At 52.9% G+C, this 17884-nt stretch overlaps 2 protein-coding genes across 2 annotated transcripts; one reads left to right on the top strand and one right to left on the bottom strand.

Moving 5' to 3' along the window:
- Window positions 1-898: 898 nt before the first annotated feature.
- On the top strand, window positions 899-6384 carry TGME49_257290 (RNA 2'-phosphotransferase, Tpt1/KptA family protein; the record flags this gene model as incomplete). The annotated part of the gene is made up of 4 exons (XM_018781135.1): window positions 899-3697; window positions 3939-4653; window positions 4969-5138; window positions 6151-6384. The coding sequence occupies 4 exons, from the start codon at window positions 899-901 to the stop codon at window positions 6382-6384; spliced, it is 3918 nt and encodes a 1305-aa protein (XP_018636970.1).
- Window positions 6385-8898: 2514 nt separating this feature from the next.
- Window positions 8899-17792, bottom strand: TGME49_257300 (hypothetical protein; the record flags this gene model as incomplete). The annotated part of the gene is made up of 8 exons (XM_018781136.1): window positions 8899-10420; window positions 10777-10849; window positions 11963-12038; window positions 12470-12619; window positions 13120-13215; window positions 13896-15109; window positions 16290-16698; window positions 17667-17792. 8 exons carry the CDS (start codon window positions 17790-17792, stop codon window positions 9106-9108), a joined length of 3459 nt encoding a protein of 1152 aa, XP_018636971.1. The 3' UTR covers window positions 8899-9105.
- Window positions 17793-17884: the final 92 nt, after the last annotated feature.

Here is a 17884-nt window from a genome sequence, read left to right as displayed (position 1 = left end):
CGGCCAAGGGCAGGGAGAAGTCGCCGCGAAAATGATGCGAGAAAAGAGAGAAGCACGAAGCGGAAACCGAGCACAAGGAGAAGGAACCCACAAACTTCGCTGAGGACGCACGAAGGTGCGTCCGCTGCTTTTCGCGCTCTTTTTCTCTCGGGAAAACGGCGTTCAGCGCTTCCCCGACATCTGTGCAGCCGAAGAAGCAACAGCAAACGCCGCGCGCTCGTTCTTTTCTCTTAATCCTTTTCTCTCTGTTTTCTCTTCTCCGGTGGCTGTTGTTTTTTCTGTGACGGACAAAGAACACGGGGGACCGGAAGACAAGTTGGACGGGGAAAAAAAATCTTGCATGCCCTTCTCTGGAGGTCTCACGCTGCCCGGGCTCAGTCTCGGCGAGTAGCTCGTTCTCTTTTTTGACGTTTCACAAATTCCTTTTCTAATTCCGAAACTCGCAAATACGCGTTTCGCACCTAACTTCCCCGCTTTTTTCTCCTTGGCTGTGGCGCGCTCACTCTCTGCGAGATGCGCGGCGCCCGATGCCAGTCGCGGTTTTGTGTCTTGTGTGTCTCGTCAGGTCGACTTCATCTGTGCTTCCTTTTTCTCTCCCTGCTCGCGTCCTCTTTTTCTCTCTTTCCTCTGCTTCTCTGCACTTTTTGCGAGCGCAAAAAACGCGCGTCCTCCGTTGACGGCGGTCTTCCGGGCAAAAAAGGACGCAGGAAACTTCCACCCGCCACCACTGGCCCGGGACTCTCTGAGCACTCGCGTCGCCTCTAGCCTTCTCTTTTCGTCGACGGCCATCGCTCGTCTTCTCCCATTCTCCTCTCTTGATTCCTCTCCAAAGTGGACTCGCTTCCTCTCTCTCGTCTTCCTGTTCTCGGTCTCCACGTTCCCCCATGCCTCCCCCAGAATGCAGGAACGTTCTCCAGTCGCAGCGCGACCGAGAGAAGATCGACAAGAAGCAACAAAGACACAGACAGAAAATGGCGGAATCCCTTCTTCGCCATCTTCCTCTTCCTCCTCTTCTGTCTCTTCTTCTTCCTTTCGTCCTCCCGCCGGTTCTTTCTCGTTTTCTTCCACCTCTGACCGCAGTGCCTTTTCTGAAGACCACCGCTTGCGCGCGACGGACCTCTCTGGAGCACCTCAGTTCTCTGCTCTTCAGCATTCGAAGGTTCCGTCGAGGCCTCCTGAGTTTTCTCTCGGTTCCGTTCCCTCCCTCTCCTCGCACGATGTCCTCGCACCGCCTCCACCGGCTCCGGAGTCTCGTCGCCGCTCGGTCCCCGTGATGCTGCCTCTCCTTCCTTCTTCTCCTCTTTACCATGGCTGCTCCTCCTTCTCGCGCGACGCTCCTTCCCAGACCGCGGGGCACCCTCGACGTCCACGCTGGTTCCTCTCTTCTCCTTCTCCCCATCTGCTTTCTCTCCTCCAGAGAGAAGCCAGTCGGTGCTGTGCTCCAGATCAACCTCCATCTGCTTCTTCCTCCTCTTCTGCGTCTTTCTCTGCTTCTTTCTCGTCTCCGCCCATCGCGTCCGGCGGTGGCCAGAGGGGAGAGGTCGGTGTCTCGAAACGAGGAGAGACAGCGAGAGAGGGTGGAGACGGAGCTGAGGACGAGAGAGGTCGACCGTGGAACCGATCCGGACGCAGAGACCCAGCAGGCCTTGGTTGCGTCTGCCTCGGGAGTCCGGATGACGGCAGGAGCAAAGAAGCAGGTTTTCCACGCGCAGAGGACGAGACGATGACATCTTCACAGAACGCGTTTCCTGCGGATGGAAAGCAGACCGGAGGTGTGGCGGCCCGGCTGGAGACGTCAGAGAGCAGCACCGCGCCCGCGGCGTTTCGGGGAGTGCAGAAGACGGAGAACAATGAGGAAGGCGAAGACCGAAAAGCGCGAGATCAAAGGACTGGTCAGAGTCCGGGCCAGCTCGAAGCAGGAAGCGAGCAGCAGGTCCCCACAGTCTCGAGAGAGATACCTCGTAGTGACTCGGATTCGCCGTCTCGCGGGAAGGCGTCGGACGTCTCCGTAAAACGTCACATCGGAGACAGAGCGTTTCCTCTCGCCGCCGACGGGCTCCTGCCTCTGCCGCCGGGAGTCCTTCCAGGGACTGAAGGCTCCTCGGTGTCTCTCGCCGAGCTGACGAGTCCTCTCCCGCCTGCGCTGCCGCCTGAGGAGGACGCGAGCTGGGCGCAGGTCCTCTGCCCAGTCGCCGCAGAGCTCCTGGCGACTCCGGAGTTCGAGGCCGAGACGCGCGACGACCGACAGGCGGCTCGGCGGCTGGACGAAGAACCCACAGGCCGAGAGCCGAGCGACGGCCTGTCGCTGCGCGAGAGAGCGCAGAGACTCGAGAGCAGAGAGGCGGGAGAGAGCGCCGACTTTCCAGGAGATTCGAGAGGAGAGGGGATCCTGGAGGTGCAGCGCAGAGACGTCGAGTCGGAGGGAGAGCCAGAGAGAGGGAGCGAAACAAGCGAAGAAGACGCGACAAGTGGAGAAGATGAAATGTGGACCGAGGAAGAAGACGACGAAGCGCGTTCCGATGCGCGGGCGATGGCGGAACAGCGAGAGGCTCGACTTCAGGCACAGCGAGAGCGCATGGCAAAGAGCAAAGCCAAGAAAAAGGACCGAGGAAAAAGGGAGGAAAGATGGGGAGCGAAACAGACGTTTTTAAACCGAGACGCCCGGAGCGACTTCTGCGCCTCTTCCAGTGACGACGAACATACCAGCTCAGACCCTGCGTCCAGCAGTACGCAGAGGGCTCTTCTGCTACAGTCACGCAACTCCCGCTCGGTTCCCCCGCATCACCACTCACAGTGCTCTTCTCCTTCTTCTTCTCCGCAAGCTTCTTCTCCTCGTTCCTCTTCTCTCGCTAGTGGAAGTCTTCCACGGCATCTGTCAGGCGCTTCAGCGTCTCTGGAGGAGGCCCGCAACGGTGGCGCTTCCGCCTCAGCACCCCTCTCTCAGTTGTCTCCCTCTCTACTGTCTCCCTCTCTGCTGTCTCCCTCTCTGCTGTCTCCCTCTCAGTTGTCTCCCTCTCAGTTGTCTCCCTCTCTGCTGTCCCCTCCTCAAGAGGCCTCACACCTCACTGAGGTTGCGGGAGCCGAGGGAAGATTAAGGAAGTCGCGGGAGGTGAGAGGGAGAAAGAGTCAAGAGGAGGAGGCTGGAGAGATTCAACAGCGAGGCCTCGGTCACCTCTACGATCGGGGCGGAGAAGAGAGATGCGGCCGTCGCAAAGAGGCGAGCACCATCGGCAGGGAACGAAGTCTCTCTGCAGAGACGAACTGCATGCGAATGTCCCAACTGGAGATGCCCAAGTCTCCAATCGCTTCCTGTGCATACGCAGGTCTCCCGCTGCCAACGGTGTTGCCGCCTGCCGATGCCCTCGCAGGTCTTCTTGGGAGTCCAGAGACGCGGAAGAGAACAGATGTCTCAGGTCGCGCACATGCGGCCTCGGACTTGGTTCTCGCACCCGCTCAGAGAGCGCGACAGAGCGGCCCGGACTTGGCGCTGCGGCTGTCGATTTCGTCGGTGGCTTCGGATGGCGAGTGCGTCTCTTTTGAGAGAAGAAGTTACTTGCTAATCAAAAAATTGAATTTCATTCTCAGACATGGCGCGCCTCTCTTCAAGCTCCCAATGCGAGAAGACGGCTACGTCCGGATTCGCGAGCTCCTCGAACTCGACTGCATGCGCAGCGTCTCCTGGGAAGAAATCTATCTGGTGAGGCGAGTAGAGCAGAGCTGAAAAGTTTGCGATGTGTGGAGAGGCATTCCTTCTTCCTTTGCTCAAGATCGGTTTTCTGCTCTTTCGGAGGCATTCTCCGTTTTGCGTTGTTTCTTCTCCTTCTTTCGTCAACGTCTTGTCCTCCTCTTTTCGACGCTGGTTTGCTTCAACATCTCGCCGCGCTCCTTCCGGCTCCCCGCGAAGACTTTGTTTCTTCTCTCCCTCCATGTTCGTTCAGGTGGTTGCCTCGAATTTCAAGAGGAGATACGAAATCTGCTACGACCCCACAGAGCCGGAACATGTCGGCGAGACTGGGGATCTCTGCGTCCTCGACGAACTCCGAAATCCGGTCTCTCAAGAGACAATGCCTCCGGCTGTCCCCGCCACCGACGATGCCTCAGACCTCTCCTTCTCACCGACCTCTCATCACGACGCAGATAGAAAGGCAGCGCGCAGGGAAGAAGCGACAAAGAACACAAACACAACCTCATCACGAACAGAAGACAGACTCCACTCCCCTGCTTCTTCCTTTCCTTCTTCCTTTCATTCTACCTCAACTTCTTCCTCTGCTTCTTTCTCTTCTTCCGCGGACTCTTCCAAGGCGCGGTACGAGTCTGCGGCATTCCCGAAAGACGCTTCGTTGGGCGAGAAGTCGCTTTTTTCTTCTCTGAGGGGGAGGCAGGCGCGGGAGGGGGATGCGTCCGGAGGATCGGGGGGCAGCGGCTTCTGCGATGTTCCTGCGTTTCCTTCGTCGGCGGCGCCAGAGCTCGCCAACGACCGCTGGCTGCTCCGCGCAACGCAAGGTCACACGATTCGCCAGGTCGCGAGTGACTTGCTGTTGCGGAGCATCTGCGACCCTGGCGAACTGCCGGTCTGCGTCCACGGGACCTTCCTGAAAAACTGGATGGCCATTCGCTCCGCAGGACTCAGCCGCATGCATCGAAACCACATTCGTAGGTGCAGAGCGAGACATGCCCCAGGGTGCGAGGGACGACGTTGGAGACGAGACAGAAAAAGAAAACGTAGAAACGCGTCCACCGCAGCCGCACAAAAAGGAACAAGAAGAGACGTTTTGTGGATTCTCTGATCTCTGAGCAGGGCCGGAACACTTGCGGCTGTTTGCCCCCCCTCCCTCGCCTCTCTCGCGTATCTGCAGCTGATTCTCTCTCGCATTTCTTCAGTTGTTTCCTTCTCTTCTCTCGGCTATGTACAGCTGCTTGTCTGTTTCTCTCTTTCATCTCCTTTCCTGCGTATTGTCCTCCTTCCAGACTTCGCTCCGGGGCTACCTTCTGAATGCGGAGTAGTCAGTGGCATGAGACGCTCGAGCGACGTCGCGATCTATGTGAATGTTCACCTGGCGATGAAGGAAGGAGTTCGTTTCTACGTCTCGAATAACAATGTCATTCTCACTGAGGGCCTTCGCGGAAAGCTGGTTCCAGTGAGTTTCCTTTCACAGACTTTCGCGCGACACCCAGTTGCGCATACTGCTCGGTTTTTGACTTCGATTTCGAGTCGTCCGTCGCCCCCTACCTTCCGAAAACAAGTTTTCCCCTTTCTCTCTGCATCCTAGGCACTCAGAAGGCACTGTTCATCGGAGGAAACCGTGTAGCGTTAAACCGTTTTCTCATCTTCCTCTTGTGCGCATGCATGACGAGATTTCCGTCTAGGACTCTCGTCCCAAACACACCTACATGCCCAGGCGGGGCCATCTTTCCCCACATATTTCTACATACGCTTCTATGTAGAGAGTTGTATATTTTTAGTTTGTCTCTCTCTGTACACATATATATGTATATATATATATATGTATATCTATATGTATGTAATAGGTTTTCTTGGGCATCATTTGCTACAGTGTGTCGATGCATGCCCATAGGCATGTATGTAGCTCTAAATATTCACTTACGATGGATGCTTGTCAGGGCAGAAGACTTGGGCAGAGGAGGTTCTGCGTGGAGGCACTGTTTCCTGTTAGCATCATCCCATGGATTTTTAGATAGACGCGCTGCTTCTCTACATCAAATGCGAGTCCGTATAGCGTGGTCGAAAGGTCTGCTAGCGTCGCTGCAAGCTTGCATCCACATACATGTACCTATATATATATATATATATATGTATATTTATATGTATATGCATATACAAACCGTCAATCCTTTTTTCTTTAAGAGTTCCTAGCTCGTGTGGAAGAGCAGGAAAAACAATAGTGTATGTCATGACAGCATATTCTTTCAGTGAAGCAGAGCTACCTAGAAGTGCGACAGTTTCGCATGTATGTATTCATGTATATGTATATACACATATATACACATATATACATATATATACATATATATACACATATATACATATATATACACATATATACATATATATACATATATATATATATGTATATGTATATGTTTGTGTATGTATATGTCTTTACTTTGTGGTGCTGTTGTGGTTTCCAGCGTTACTTCAAGCGCGCGATTCACCTAAGGTGGAACGAGGTCCTGTTTGAAGATGGGTGTGACTTTACACCTCGCTTTTTCGACCGCCTTCCTCCAGAGCTCCTCGAAGAGCACAGGCATGCAGTTTGCGCGAAGGCTGTGGCAAGCAATCATGTCTCTGGAAGCAGTCCATCGCGCAAAGAGAAAGAGGAATCCGTTCGCGAGTGTGGGGACAGGAAAGGTCAAGAAACATGATGGCAACATGGAAGCGACGGCGGATGTAGGAAAATCAAATTAACGCAAATCTGCGCTTCTACACAACTCTACCAACATCAGATATATATATATATATATATATATATATATATATATATATATACGTATATGTATGTATATATATACGTATATGTATGTATGTATATATATATATATATAGAGAGAGAGAGAGAGAGATGTTTATATTTACGTGTGAATGTATATGTGTGTAGAAAGATGAATGGCTAGGCACCGAGAAGAGTCTCCGGGACTGGTGCAGAGAGGGGAAGAGATGGAGAACTCTAACTCGTACATAACTGCATGTGTTCATGTCACGCTGTATGTACGGCTAGGAGAGAATTTCAGAGAAGCAGAAATCCGTGATTGGTCGAACGAGCTGTGCTTGGCACTTCAACGCGAGAACCGGTTTTTCCTTGCGTGCTCTCACGGTCTTTTCGCCGAATACAGGGAAGGCGTCACCGTGTCCACTTTTGCATGCGCGTATAAATATATGCACACATATACATACATGCATATATACAGATGTATCTATATGTATATATATATATATATTTATATATATATATACGTATCTACGTATATGTGCGTGTGTGTTTGTGTATGTTTATGTAGATGAATGTGAGGCTTTTTTTGCATCGATCTGTGTGTGATTCAGTGGACCGTTCTAATTAGGTATGTGAGGAGGTTTAGAGGCGTTCATAACTGGGACTTTTAGGAGGTGTGGCGTCCTTGAAAGGAGCGATTCTTTTCCCAGAGGGTTCTCGTTTTCCCTCGCATCTCGTTTGTTTTCGAGTTACGTGGAGTGATCGTTTCTGCGGAGGTGAAGTGCAGGGCAAGAGCACCGGGGCTCCGAAAGCGCGCGCATGCAGTGGACCTGTCCAATCGCGTTTTCACTTCTGCGCGATCGACGTCTGCAGACGACCGGAAGAAATCCGATTTGTGTAGAGACGAAAGATGGCGGCGGTCGCTGTAGAGAAGGAACGGCGTTCTTCGCTGTAGGAGACGCGCGCGTATGTCTGTGTTTTTTCGACGCGAACTTGCGTTTGGGGTGCTCTGGTGTGAGGTGGAAAGGTCTTTTTTGACAAAGGCAGAAAGGAGCCACCCGGGGAGAAGTGAAGAAAGGAGGGGAGTCCTGGTGTTCAGATGAAGAGACAAACCTGACGCAAATGAAGTTCCTTCGATCGAATCGAGGCGGGGACGATCTCGCCTCTGCCTGCTGTGGGGCGTTTCGCGAGGTATTTCTCTTTTTTAAAAGCTTTCTTTCTCTCGGTTTCTCTATCGCTTTCTTTCTCTCGGTTTCTCTATCGCTTTCTTTCTCTCGGTTTCTCTATCGCTTTCTTTCTCTCGGTTTCTGTATCGCTTTCCTTCTCTCGGTTTGCCTGTCGCTTTCTTTCTCTCGGTTTCTCTATCGCTTTCTTTCTCTCGGTTTCTCTATCGCTTTCTTTCTCTCGGTTTCTGTATCGCTTTCCTTCTCTCGGTTTGCCTGTCGCTCTCTTTCTCTCGGTTTGCCTCTCGCTTTCTTTCTCCGGAGAAAGGAGGCCTCGAGAGGCCTCAAGAACGCCTTCCTCCTAGCTCGAACAGGGAGGACGCGAAGACGCGCGTTGGCACAACACACCGCTCACGTAGTTTTGCTTCTCGCCACGGACATCCCAAAATTACTTCGAGAGGGCTACATCAACGAAACGGCGGTCACTGGTACGCAGGAGGGGCAGTCCGGAACCGGAATCCAGAGAGACAGTGGCGAGGCGCATCCGACTTGCTACACACATGCACTTTCGACTCGGAGTTTCCTTTTCTCCCCACTGGTGCTGACACCGCGACCAGAAAATACACACGTACAGGACGATCTGCACCTCCTCGCCTCTCGAGTCATCGACATCTCCCTCTCACGAAAGGCCATGTCTGCTGTATCTGATATATATATATATATATATATATATATATATATATATGTAGGTAGCTATGTGTAGATATACACAAATTGGAATGTCTGCACCTACAGTTCCCTTCCGTGTGCCGAGTGAGTCTGTCAACGAAGCCATGCAGCACCAGTTTTCCTCTGGGAGTCTTGTGTTCCTTTTGTTGGTTCTAGAGAATCTAAGTGGAAAACTGGACAGAGCTCCACCTGCATGCGGATGGGAAGAGGCGCAAGTGTTCGCAAGCTAAAAAGACGAAAGGTGTAGCGGCTCCTCGTTTCTACGATTGTAAACGCGGTTCTGGAGATGTTCCATTCCTACGGTCGTGAGAAACTCTGAAGTCTGTGCTTTTTTCGCGCGAAAAGATTTTTCTTCTTCAGATCGTATCAATGTCCACATCGGCTGTGTTTGTTCTCTTCGTGATGGAGCGCTTGCAGTGGACTAGCCCAACGACCTCGCGAGACGACCGCGACGACTGACCGAACAGAAAAGATGCAGAGCTGTTTTTTTTGAGGTCGCACAAACGGTTCAAAACTCGGAAGCCCTCGCCTCTGGACAGCGCGTTTCTTCACGCGGTTTTTTACAGGGAAAAGTGGAAGTTCGATTATGGCTTTCGCCTCCACTCTCGCCACACACCTTATCCAGAAAACATGCACTCTGACGCAGATCCTAGAGGCTGAAAGAAGAGATACCTGCCCGCCATGTTCGAAACCCCTTGTCGCGCGAGGCCAGACATGTGTGTCTCGAAACTCGCAACCTTTTCTGGATCTTCGACTTTCCTTTTTCATGCCTTCTTGGGCGGTCCCGAGGGCGCCGCTTTCTTGAGCGCCTTACCCGTCGCCTCCTTTTTCGGCGCGCTTTCAACAGGCTTCGCCGGCGCTGCTTTCTTCTCGGCTGTCCCGCTCTTGGAGTCTTTCTTCGGAGGTCCAGCATCCTTCTGCGCCGCTGGCTTCGCCGCTGCGCCCTTCGGAGAGACACCCGCAGACTTCTTCACGGGGGGAGGCGCCGTCACTTTCGTCTCGGCGATTTTCCCCGCGTTTGCCGCCTTTGCCGGTTGCTTCCCCGCAGGCGAAGCCTGTTTCTGTTTGGTCGCATCGGCCGACGCAGCAGTTCGAGAATTCTCCTTCGGTCGCGGAGAGAATCCCGCCTGCTTCGCGTCTCCTTTCGCGGCAGGTGCCGCAGCTTTGGCGTCTCCCTTCCTTCCCGCTGCACTCTTCGGATCGAGTTTCGCGTTCGGCGAAGCTGCGCTTTTGTTGGGTTGCTTCGTTGTCGGCGACGCACTCTTCGACTGCTTTCCTGCCGCTGGCGCGCCTCCCTGTTTGCCGCCTTTCGACGTCTTCCCCTCCGCAGTGGCGCCGCTCTTGCTCTTCGCCTCTGGCCGCGGTGACTGCAGTGAGCGGGTCGAGGCTTCTGCCGCTTTCGACTTCCCTGCTGCTTTCGACTCCGCGGCTTTCTTGCCTCCCGTACTTGCGTTGGTCGCCTTCGCGGATGCTCTGCTCGGAGGCGCCAGCGTCGTTCCTCTGCCGCTCTCTCGTCCGCTGACGGCTTCTTTTGCCTTCCCTCCGAGTCGGCCGCTTCCTGAAACCGGGACCCCAGCCGAGTCGGCGGCCTGCACAGTTCGTTCTCGTCCTTGAGAGCTCTTGAGCGAAGTGGATCCGTCGCTGGGCTTCGCGCGATCTCCCCCGGCCTCCGGCGCGCTCCCGTCGCTCGCGGAGGCCTGTCCCTCTTCGCGCTTGGCTTGCGATTCAGGCGCAGGCTCCGCGGCGGTGACGATGACGTTCTGCATGATCGACATTCTGTTTCGGACGATTCGCAGCACCTCAGGCTCGCCGTGAACTGCGTCGTCAGGCCGTGTTGTCTCGTCGAGAAGGTTCAGAAACCTCGGTTTGTGGGTCGCTGGGGCAGGAATCTTCCCCAGCGAGGTCTTGAGGAACCCAGCGTAGTCTTCCGGCTTCAGCGGCGGAATCTCTGCCTTCTGCCGGCCCCCAAAGAGACGCTGGAAAAAGCCAGTCGGCTTCTCCGGCGGAGCTTTGCCTTGCTTCTCCTTCGCGAGGCGCTGCGCCTGCAGCCGATCCGCCCCGCCAAAGTCGAACGAGGCTCTGAGCAAAAACAGATGTGCAGAGAAGGCGATAGAGGCCAGTTTTTTGGTGGAGAGAAGAGAAGAAAGAGAACGCGGGAAGGAGCGCACAGCGGGTCGTGCTCAGGAGAGGCAAGAAGAAAAAGGAAGATGACATGAAACAAGACCGAGGAAAGACAGAAAAAGGAGAACCGGAAAAGCAGCCACAGAGTGAAAGAAACGTTGACGGAGACAACGGCGACGGAAAGACAGAAACACAGAAAAGACAAGACAGAAGAAATTCTCTGCTCGAGAGGAAACACACAAGAAAACACAATAACCTCGGCTCAGCAGAAACGTTTCCAATGGTCGTTTCTCCCCGGCCAGTGTGTCTCTCACCTCAGTACGCTTTCCTTCGGCAGTGGAGGACCTTTGTCTCCCTCAAATCCCTCAGCACTGAAAAAGATTTCTCCTGAACAATGCACAGGAAAGCAACAAACCGCCGACACCACACTCCTGGAGCTTCCGCTCTCTGCGCCCAAAAAACTCCTTTTTTTGGCCAAACGCTGCATGAACAATCGATCTAAGGATACGCCAGTCGTGTACAGACGCTCACCTTCTCTGCACAAAGCACAGAAACGAAACGCATCCAACGAAACGCATCCAACGAAACGCAGGCACCAGAATTCAGCAAGCGGCCTCGCCGGGGGAGGAGAGCCGCAGGCGCCCGCGCGTCGTGGGGAGCTTCCTACAGCGTCGACTCCCGACTCGAGACGGATGAAAGCGTCGCGAACCGCTCGACAGCCGCACAACAGGGCAGGCTACCCTTGCCCGTTTTCTTCTCGCAAGAGAAATGCAACGCCAGCTGAATCGCGGAACCACGATTAAGCAAAGCCACACACACTTGGACATGTACGCATAGATGCCCCAACCAGTGCATGCGCAAGCATGCACACATATGCTCATAAATGTACAGACAGACAGAAAGAGATAGAGATTGAGATTGAAACAGATAGATAGAAGAAGCAGACAGAAAGAAAAAGAGATGGATGTGTCTCTATGTATATGCGCATGCACGCATATTGATATACATACATATATATATATATATATATATATGCATATCTGCAGATAGAGTGGATGTACGCAGTCGTAGAGTTGGATGTATATGGTATGCGCATGCAGAAGCGACTCAAGTATCTTTTTCGCTGCGTCTGCCACAGGCAGTTTCGTCGCATGGTTTGTTTGCTCGACTTTTCCTTCGACAGTGTGTCCTCCTGTTGAAACGACGGTACCGGTTCTACGAGAGAAGGAGTTTTCTGTGAGTTGAATGGCACACGAGAGGCTCTGCACCTCTACGACGGGCCAAGCTCTGATGAACGTATTGAACTCGCACGCTGTTTCGAACTGACTTCATGGAGGTTTCTCGGTCCTGCAAAAGTCCTTCTGTCGCCCCCTCGTTCTCTCCCCGCAACTGTCCTTTTTCTTTGCATGTGTGTTTCTGGTTGTTCTCCTCCTGTTCCGTCCTTTTCTTCTGCTCTTCCACTTCGTCCGTCGCCTGCGTCCAAAGACCTTGTTTTCTCACCTGTGATCTGCGGTGCCGGTACATGGTCGACGAGGTCCTGGGGGACGAACAGCGCCCATACGACTGTTCGTCGCAGCTGAGAGGAATGGCAGACGAAGGCATCCGGACAAGAGTAAAAAAGAGAAGATTCAGCGATTCAGCAGAAAACGCAGTTCAAGCAGACCGCGGCAGAAACGGCTCGACCGAGCAGCTTCGAGGCCAGTAAAGTCGAAGAGAGTCCGGGTCACGCACATGTTTCAGAGCTGCTCGTCTTGAAGACGAAGTGAACGGCTCATTCCCGCTCGGAATCCCAACGCAGTGATTGATGCATGCAGTGTGTTCGCTCCTGGTTCCTCTGCCGACGAGAGCCAAAAGATGCAGAAAAGGCGACAGGGCAGAGGACGCTGGGAGCGCGTGAGAGGCATCGCGTCGCGCGCCTCAGATGGACAGAATGAGGTGATGAAAACGCGAGAAAAGGAGCGACGGCACCACGAAGAACCGGGCGACGCGGCAGGTGTCTTTGCTCACTCGGATCTTGTCTCGACGCGCGTCGATCAACTCCGTCATGCCGATCAGTTTGCGACGGAACTCGCCTTCTCCCGTCTTCTTTTTCTGGCCCATCACTGCCACGACGCCCAAATAGAATCCCCGAGACGAGGCGTCGAAAGGCAGAACCAGCTGAAAACAGAGCGACGGGGAAACGCAGTGCAGCGCGCGTCAAAGGAGGGGAACACAGCGGCACACTCGCTTTTAAATTCACACGGATGCACTCGAAACAGACGGAAAAACCTTGGACACAAACGCACGCGCAGGTCATTTGGAGGCGCCGATGATGTCTCGCGCTGCTTGTCGAAGATCTTCCAGATGCATATGCAGACGCAAGCGGAGACGAGGCTACCTGCGACGGGGCAGGTGCACAGTGAGGGCGCTTGCTGACTCGGAGTGGACCGCGAGGCCGACAGAGACAGCGAGGAAGACAGAGGGAGACGGACGATGCGGAGACAACAAACACCGAGAGAGGGAGACAGAGACGGGAGACACAGTCGACACCAAGATTCAGAACAAGATCGAGCGAGACGCCCAGCGAGAGGCAAATATACAGCTCGCTATAACCATCTTAGCGACGACCGAGACACAGAAGAAAGTGGATGAAGCAATGACGTCTTTTCGCGACGTACCTCTTGATTGATCTTGCATCGAATGCGACTCATCGGATGAGCAGGATGAACCTCTGGGCGCGCGAGCTTCGTTCGATGTCCAGACAGCAGAGATACCTGCAGGAAGAAGGTGGGCAAAAAGGAGAGTCCAGACAGCTCGGCGAAGCGCAGATTGACGGGGAACCGAGGCGAAACGAAAGCAGCCATGCGCATGCACGGAGACGGACGGACGCGGAGGAGACACCGTGGTAAAATGAGCAGCAGTCAGGTTTCCCTTGGTGCTGCGAGATCCGAGAGACGAGACGAAAGCATGTTGCAAACAGAAAAAGGGAGGAGGAAGAGAGACAAGACACAACGCAGTGAAGAGGGAGAAAGGGAGCACCTCGAAAAATGCGAAAAACGACACAGACGAAAAGTTCCTGGGCGCAGTGTGGGCGTGAGCTGTGGGGAGATTCAGGGAAGCAGTCACCGACACAAATTCACCGTTCGACGAAGACAGAGAAACGAGAGTGCAGGCAGAGCGCCAGGCACGTAGTCTACAGAAAGAAAGCGAGGAGGACAAGATGAGAGAGATCCAGGTCCATTGAGGAGCGCGCGGAGATCCAGAGACGAAGAAGGTTCACCCAGCGTAGGTCGGATAAGCCGCCCCCCGCAGGGCAGAGGAGAGATACGCGAGGAAGTCGAAGAAGTCGAGCAGCGGAGAGGTACGCCGTGAACCACGAGAGCAGAGAACAACAGATCCTCTACGGACGCAGACAAAAACAACGCCGAAAGCTCGCGTTGCTGGGAAGTCCTACATAATTTGGATCTTCGTTTTCGTAGAACGCAATGCAGTAGAGGCGAACTTTGAGGGTGCCTTTCGAAAAAAAATTGGCGAACTTGAAGAAAAGGCGGTCGGTGTGGCTGATGTGAATCACCAGCTTTGTCCACTTCTCCACTTGAGCGTTAATGCACTTCTGTTCATCTTCCGACAAGATCAAAGCTGTCTGCACAATCGTCCCTGCTGGGTCATCTGCACACTGACTCTTCTCCGCAGCCACGAGTTGGTCGGCAAGCTTGTCTTGCGCCTCATCTTGCGAAAGATCTATCTTATCGATCTCCAGTTTTTTCGTCTCCTCTCCCTCTTTCTTCTCTTCTTCCTTCTTCTCCTCTCCCTCTTTCTTCTCTTCTTCCTTCTTCTCCTCTCCCTCTTTCTTCTCTTCTTCCTTCTTCTCCTCTCCCTCCTTCTTCTCCTCTTCCTTCTTCACCTCTCCCTCCTTCTTCTCCTCTCCCTCTTTCTTCTCTTCTTCCTTCTTCACCTCTCCCTCCTTCTTCTCCTCTCCCTCTGTCTTCTTCTCTTCCTCCTTCTTCACCTCTCCCTCCTTTTTCGTTTCTTCTTTCTTGACCTCTTCTTCCTTCTTCTTCTCTGCCTCCTTCGCGACAGGAGGCGGAGCAGCAGAAGGCGCAGGAGGAGAAACAGAAGGAGGCGAAGGCGCGGGAGGAGAAAGCGAAGGAGGAGCAACTGAAGGAGCAGGAGGCGCAGGAGGAGCAACTGAAGGAGGAGAAGGCGCAGGAGGAGAAACTGAAGGAGGAGGAGGCGCAGGAGGAGAAACTGAAGGAGGAGAAGGCGCAGGAGGAGAAACTGAAGGAGGAGAAGGCGCAGGAGGAGAAACTGAAGGAGGAGAAGGCGCAGGAGGAGCAGAAGCAGGAGAAGGTGAAGGCGCAGGAGGTGAAGGCGCAGGAGGTGAAGGCGCAGGAGGTGAAGGCGCAGGAGGTGAAGGAGGAAGTTGCACAGGAGAAACTCCCTGAAGGGAGGAAGCAGAAGACTTGACCTTTGCTTCGGGTGGGGGTGCAAAAGAGACTCTCGAAGCAGGCGAAGCGCTCTGCGGCTTGCGGGGCGGAACAGGCGTCGTCGCCGGCTTCGCGGCTTCCGGCCGCCGCACATGCAGAGACGTCGTCATGCGTTGGAGAAAGCATAACGAATGAAGCTGATGAAACTCCGCCGCGGCTACCAGGTCGCCTCCGCTGACAACTGAACACAGAAAAAAGAGTTAAACAAGACACACATAGACATGTATGCATACATACAAGTATACATATTCATATGTACGTATTCTGTAATATACACATAGAGTTATTTACATTTACACAACAGCATCTATATTCCTATTACACACATCTATGTGTACATCCATATATATATATATATATATTTATCAAGGGAGATGCATAGCTATAAATACGCACTCACAGATAAATGTATATATATATATATTTATATATATATATATATATATGCAGGGACCTATGTAAGTGTTGAGGGGACGCGAAAACCTTACGTCTGGCCATGCGCGCTCATAGGTGTATACAGAGACACAGCATGAAAACAGGGGTGTCACAACTCGATGTGGAGACTCTGACAAGAATAAAGTTATTGTTGCGAGGCTTGAGAGATCTTGTGTCGGAGGTGCTCCACTGCTGGGGACTCAACTGACTCTTGCGAACATTTCTCTTCTCTACGCCGACAGATCTTCAGAGATCTTTCTGTAACCTTAAAGTGAAAAGGTGACAAGCTTTTGTTGCATGCAAACCATCAGAGGAACTCGACGCACACACCCCCACGACCGTACACGCCTACATATATATATATATATATAAATTTATATACATGTATACACATATATACACGTATACACATATATACATATATGTACGCATATATACACATTTATATGCATATATATACATATATATACATATATATACATATATGAATGCATATGCACACAAACATTCACATATATACAAATATGCATATATGTATATAATATACATATATATATCAGTACATAAACATATGTATACAACTGTGTAGTTTGTTCGAGATATATACACACAAGTATGATACTTAAACGAATGTACGTCTATTTGTGCATGCATGTGTGTATTTGAATCCTTTTGTAGATGAAAGCAAATCTATCCAGGCATATCGACGGATGCAATGTGGAGCTTTGCAGCTGTGTGTCACAGCCGGAGTTTCCTTTTGGGCGCAGGTGATGAACCTGTCGAAGTACGCGCATGGCAGGGCAGACCATTAGGACATCTGAGCATGCTGAGCATCATAGGAGCCGTTTCAGATGTATCTGCAGACATCGGATCTGGCCGCAAGTCTGTGTTTTACGAAGTTTTGCGTGTGTCTCGTCTCGACGCACCTGGAAGATCTTGCTCTGTTCCTCTTTTTCCCTGTTTCTCGGAGCATCGGCCAATGATGAAAACAGCTGCTCGGGGAGCTGGCCACACCCGGTTGAGTTGCGTGAACCTCTGGCGGATGAATTGTTTGAATTGTCTCTCTTCCTTGTCGCTCTCTGCAGCTGCCTCCGCACCCGCCTCTCGCGTCTTCGCTGGCCCTCTCCCTCGCCGCGGCTCCTTCGTCTCTCGCCTCTTCAGAGCCGACGGCGGCGAGACTCCCGAGAGACGTCTGGGAGGCTTCCTTTCCTCGAGCTCCGAAGCCGGAGGAACGCGAGGCGTGGAAGCGCCGGAAAAAGTATCGGAAGATACGTCCGAGAGAAGGTGGGCGGCGTACGCAGGCGTCAGGTCCACGCACTGCTGGGCGACAGTTTTCTGCGAGGGAGATGCACGCAGTCGAGAGGAGAACTGGAGTTCTGGAAAGAGGACAGAGGGGACTCGCGCTCTCCAGCTCGCGCCATTCTGTTGCTCCTACATTCTACACTCGAGGGAAGAAGAAGAGAAGACCGGAGAGGCGACGAGGAAGGAACGGCAAGCGGAGCATGGGGAGAAACGAAGCAAAACCAGAAAAAGAGAAAAACAGACAAAAACGAGGGGAAAACGGGGGGAAAAGAGGAAAAGAAAAAAAAAGGAAAAGAAAAAAAAGGAATGGGGAGAAGAATGGCATGGAAAACGAAGCAAAAAAGGAGGCAGAATAAATTGAGAGAAAGAAAAAAAATAAAGGAGTCACAGGGCGGGCAACGCCAAACTGGGGGAAGCGAGAAGCGCGCATGAGTGGAGGCGTCGTTGCTTCGCTCTTCCACTTTTCTCTGCACGACGGCTGCGCTTGTTCTCTTTTCTCTCGACGAAGAGAACCAGGGATGCTCTGAAGACTCGAAGTGACTGCGCAGGAGTCGTTTCTCTCTCCTATCTGCTGCAGAGAAGTCGCGTAGCACGGGGAACGGCCGAAGCCGCAGAAGCAACGAGAGAAGGCAGGAGAAAATTGTCGAGAGAGAGAGAAGAGAGAGACAGGAAGGAGAGGAGAAGAGGAGACTACAGTGGAAAGACGTTAAAAAGGACAGCGAAACGATGAGGGATGTAGCGAAAAGGAAACAGAGCGCGACACAGACGGGGAGAGGAGAGCGAAAATTAGAGAGAACAAGAACGCGGCGAGAAGCGCCAGTGCGGAGTCGCTTGTGAAAGCTGAAACGGCCTTCTAAAAGAAGCAGGAGAAGCGATGAAGTCCACGGGTCCCTGAGAGAGACGAGGAAGCGAGGCCGAGACTGCAAGTAACGAACAAGAGAAGAAACGGAAGAGCAGAGAGGACGGTGGCATGGCTGCAGAGAACCTGACTGCTGTCCTACCTGTGAAATGACAAAGTCGTCGGCTTCCGTGGGCGTTCCCTGGAGGAGAGAGGGGCGTCGAAACGGAGGGTGCGTGCACGGAGGCAGAGCATCCCCCCAGACAGCCGTATCCCAGGAGCAATTCATCTTGAAGGAGAAACAGAGAAGGGATTCGAGGAAAAAGAAGAGAAAGAGAAAAGAAGCAGAGAAAGAGAGAAGAAGAAGCAGAGGAAAAAGAA

Source organism: Toxoplasma gondii, chromosome VIIb, assembly GCF_000006565.2.
Source record: "Toxoplasma gondii ME49 chromosome VIIb, whole genome shotgun sequence".
Lineage (NCBI taxonomy): Eukaryota > Apicomplexa > Conoidasida > Eucoccidiorida > Sarcocystidae > Toxoplasma > Toxoplasma gondii.
Note: the sequence above shows the minus strand (reverse complement) of the source record. Positions and strands in the feature narration are given on the sequence as shown.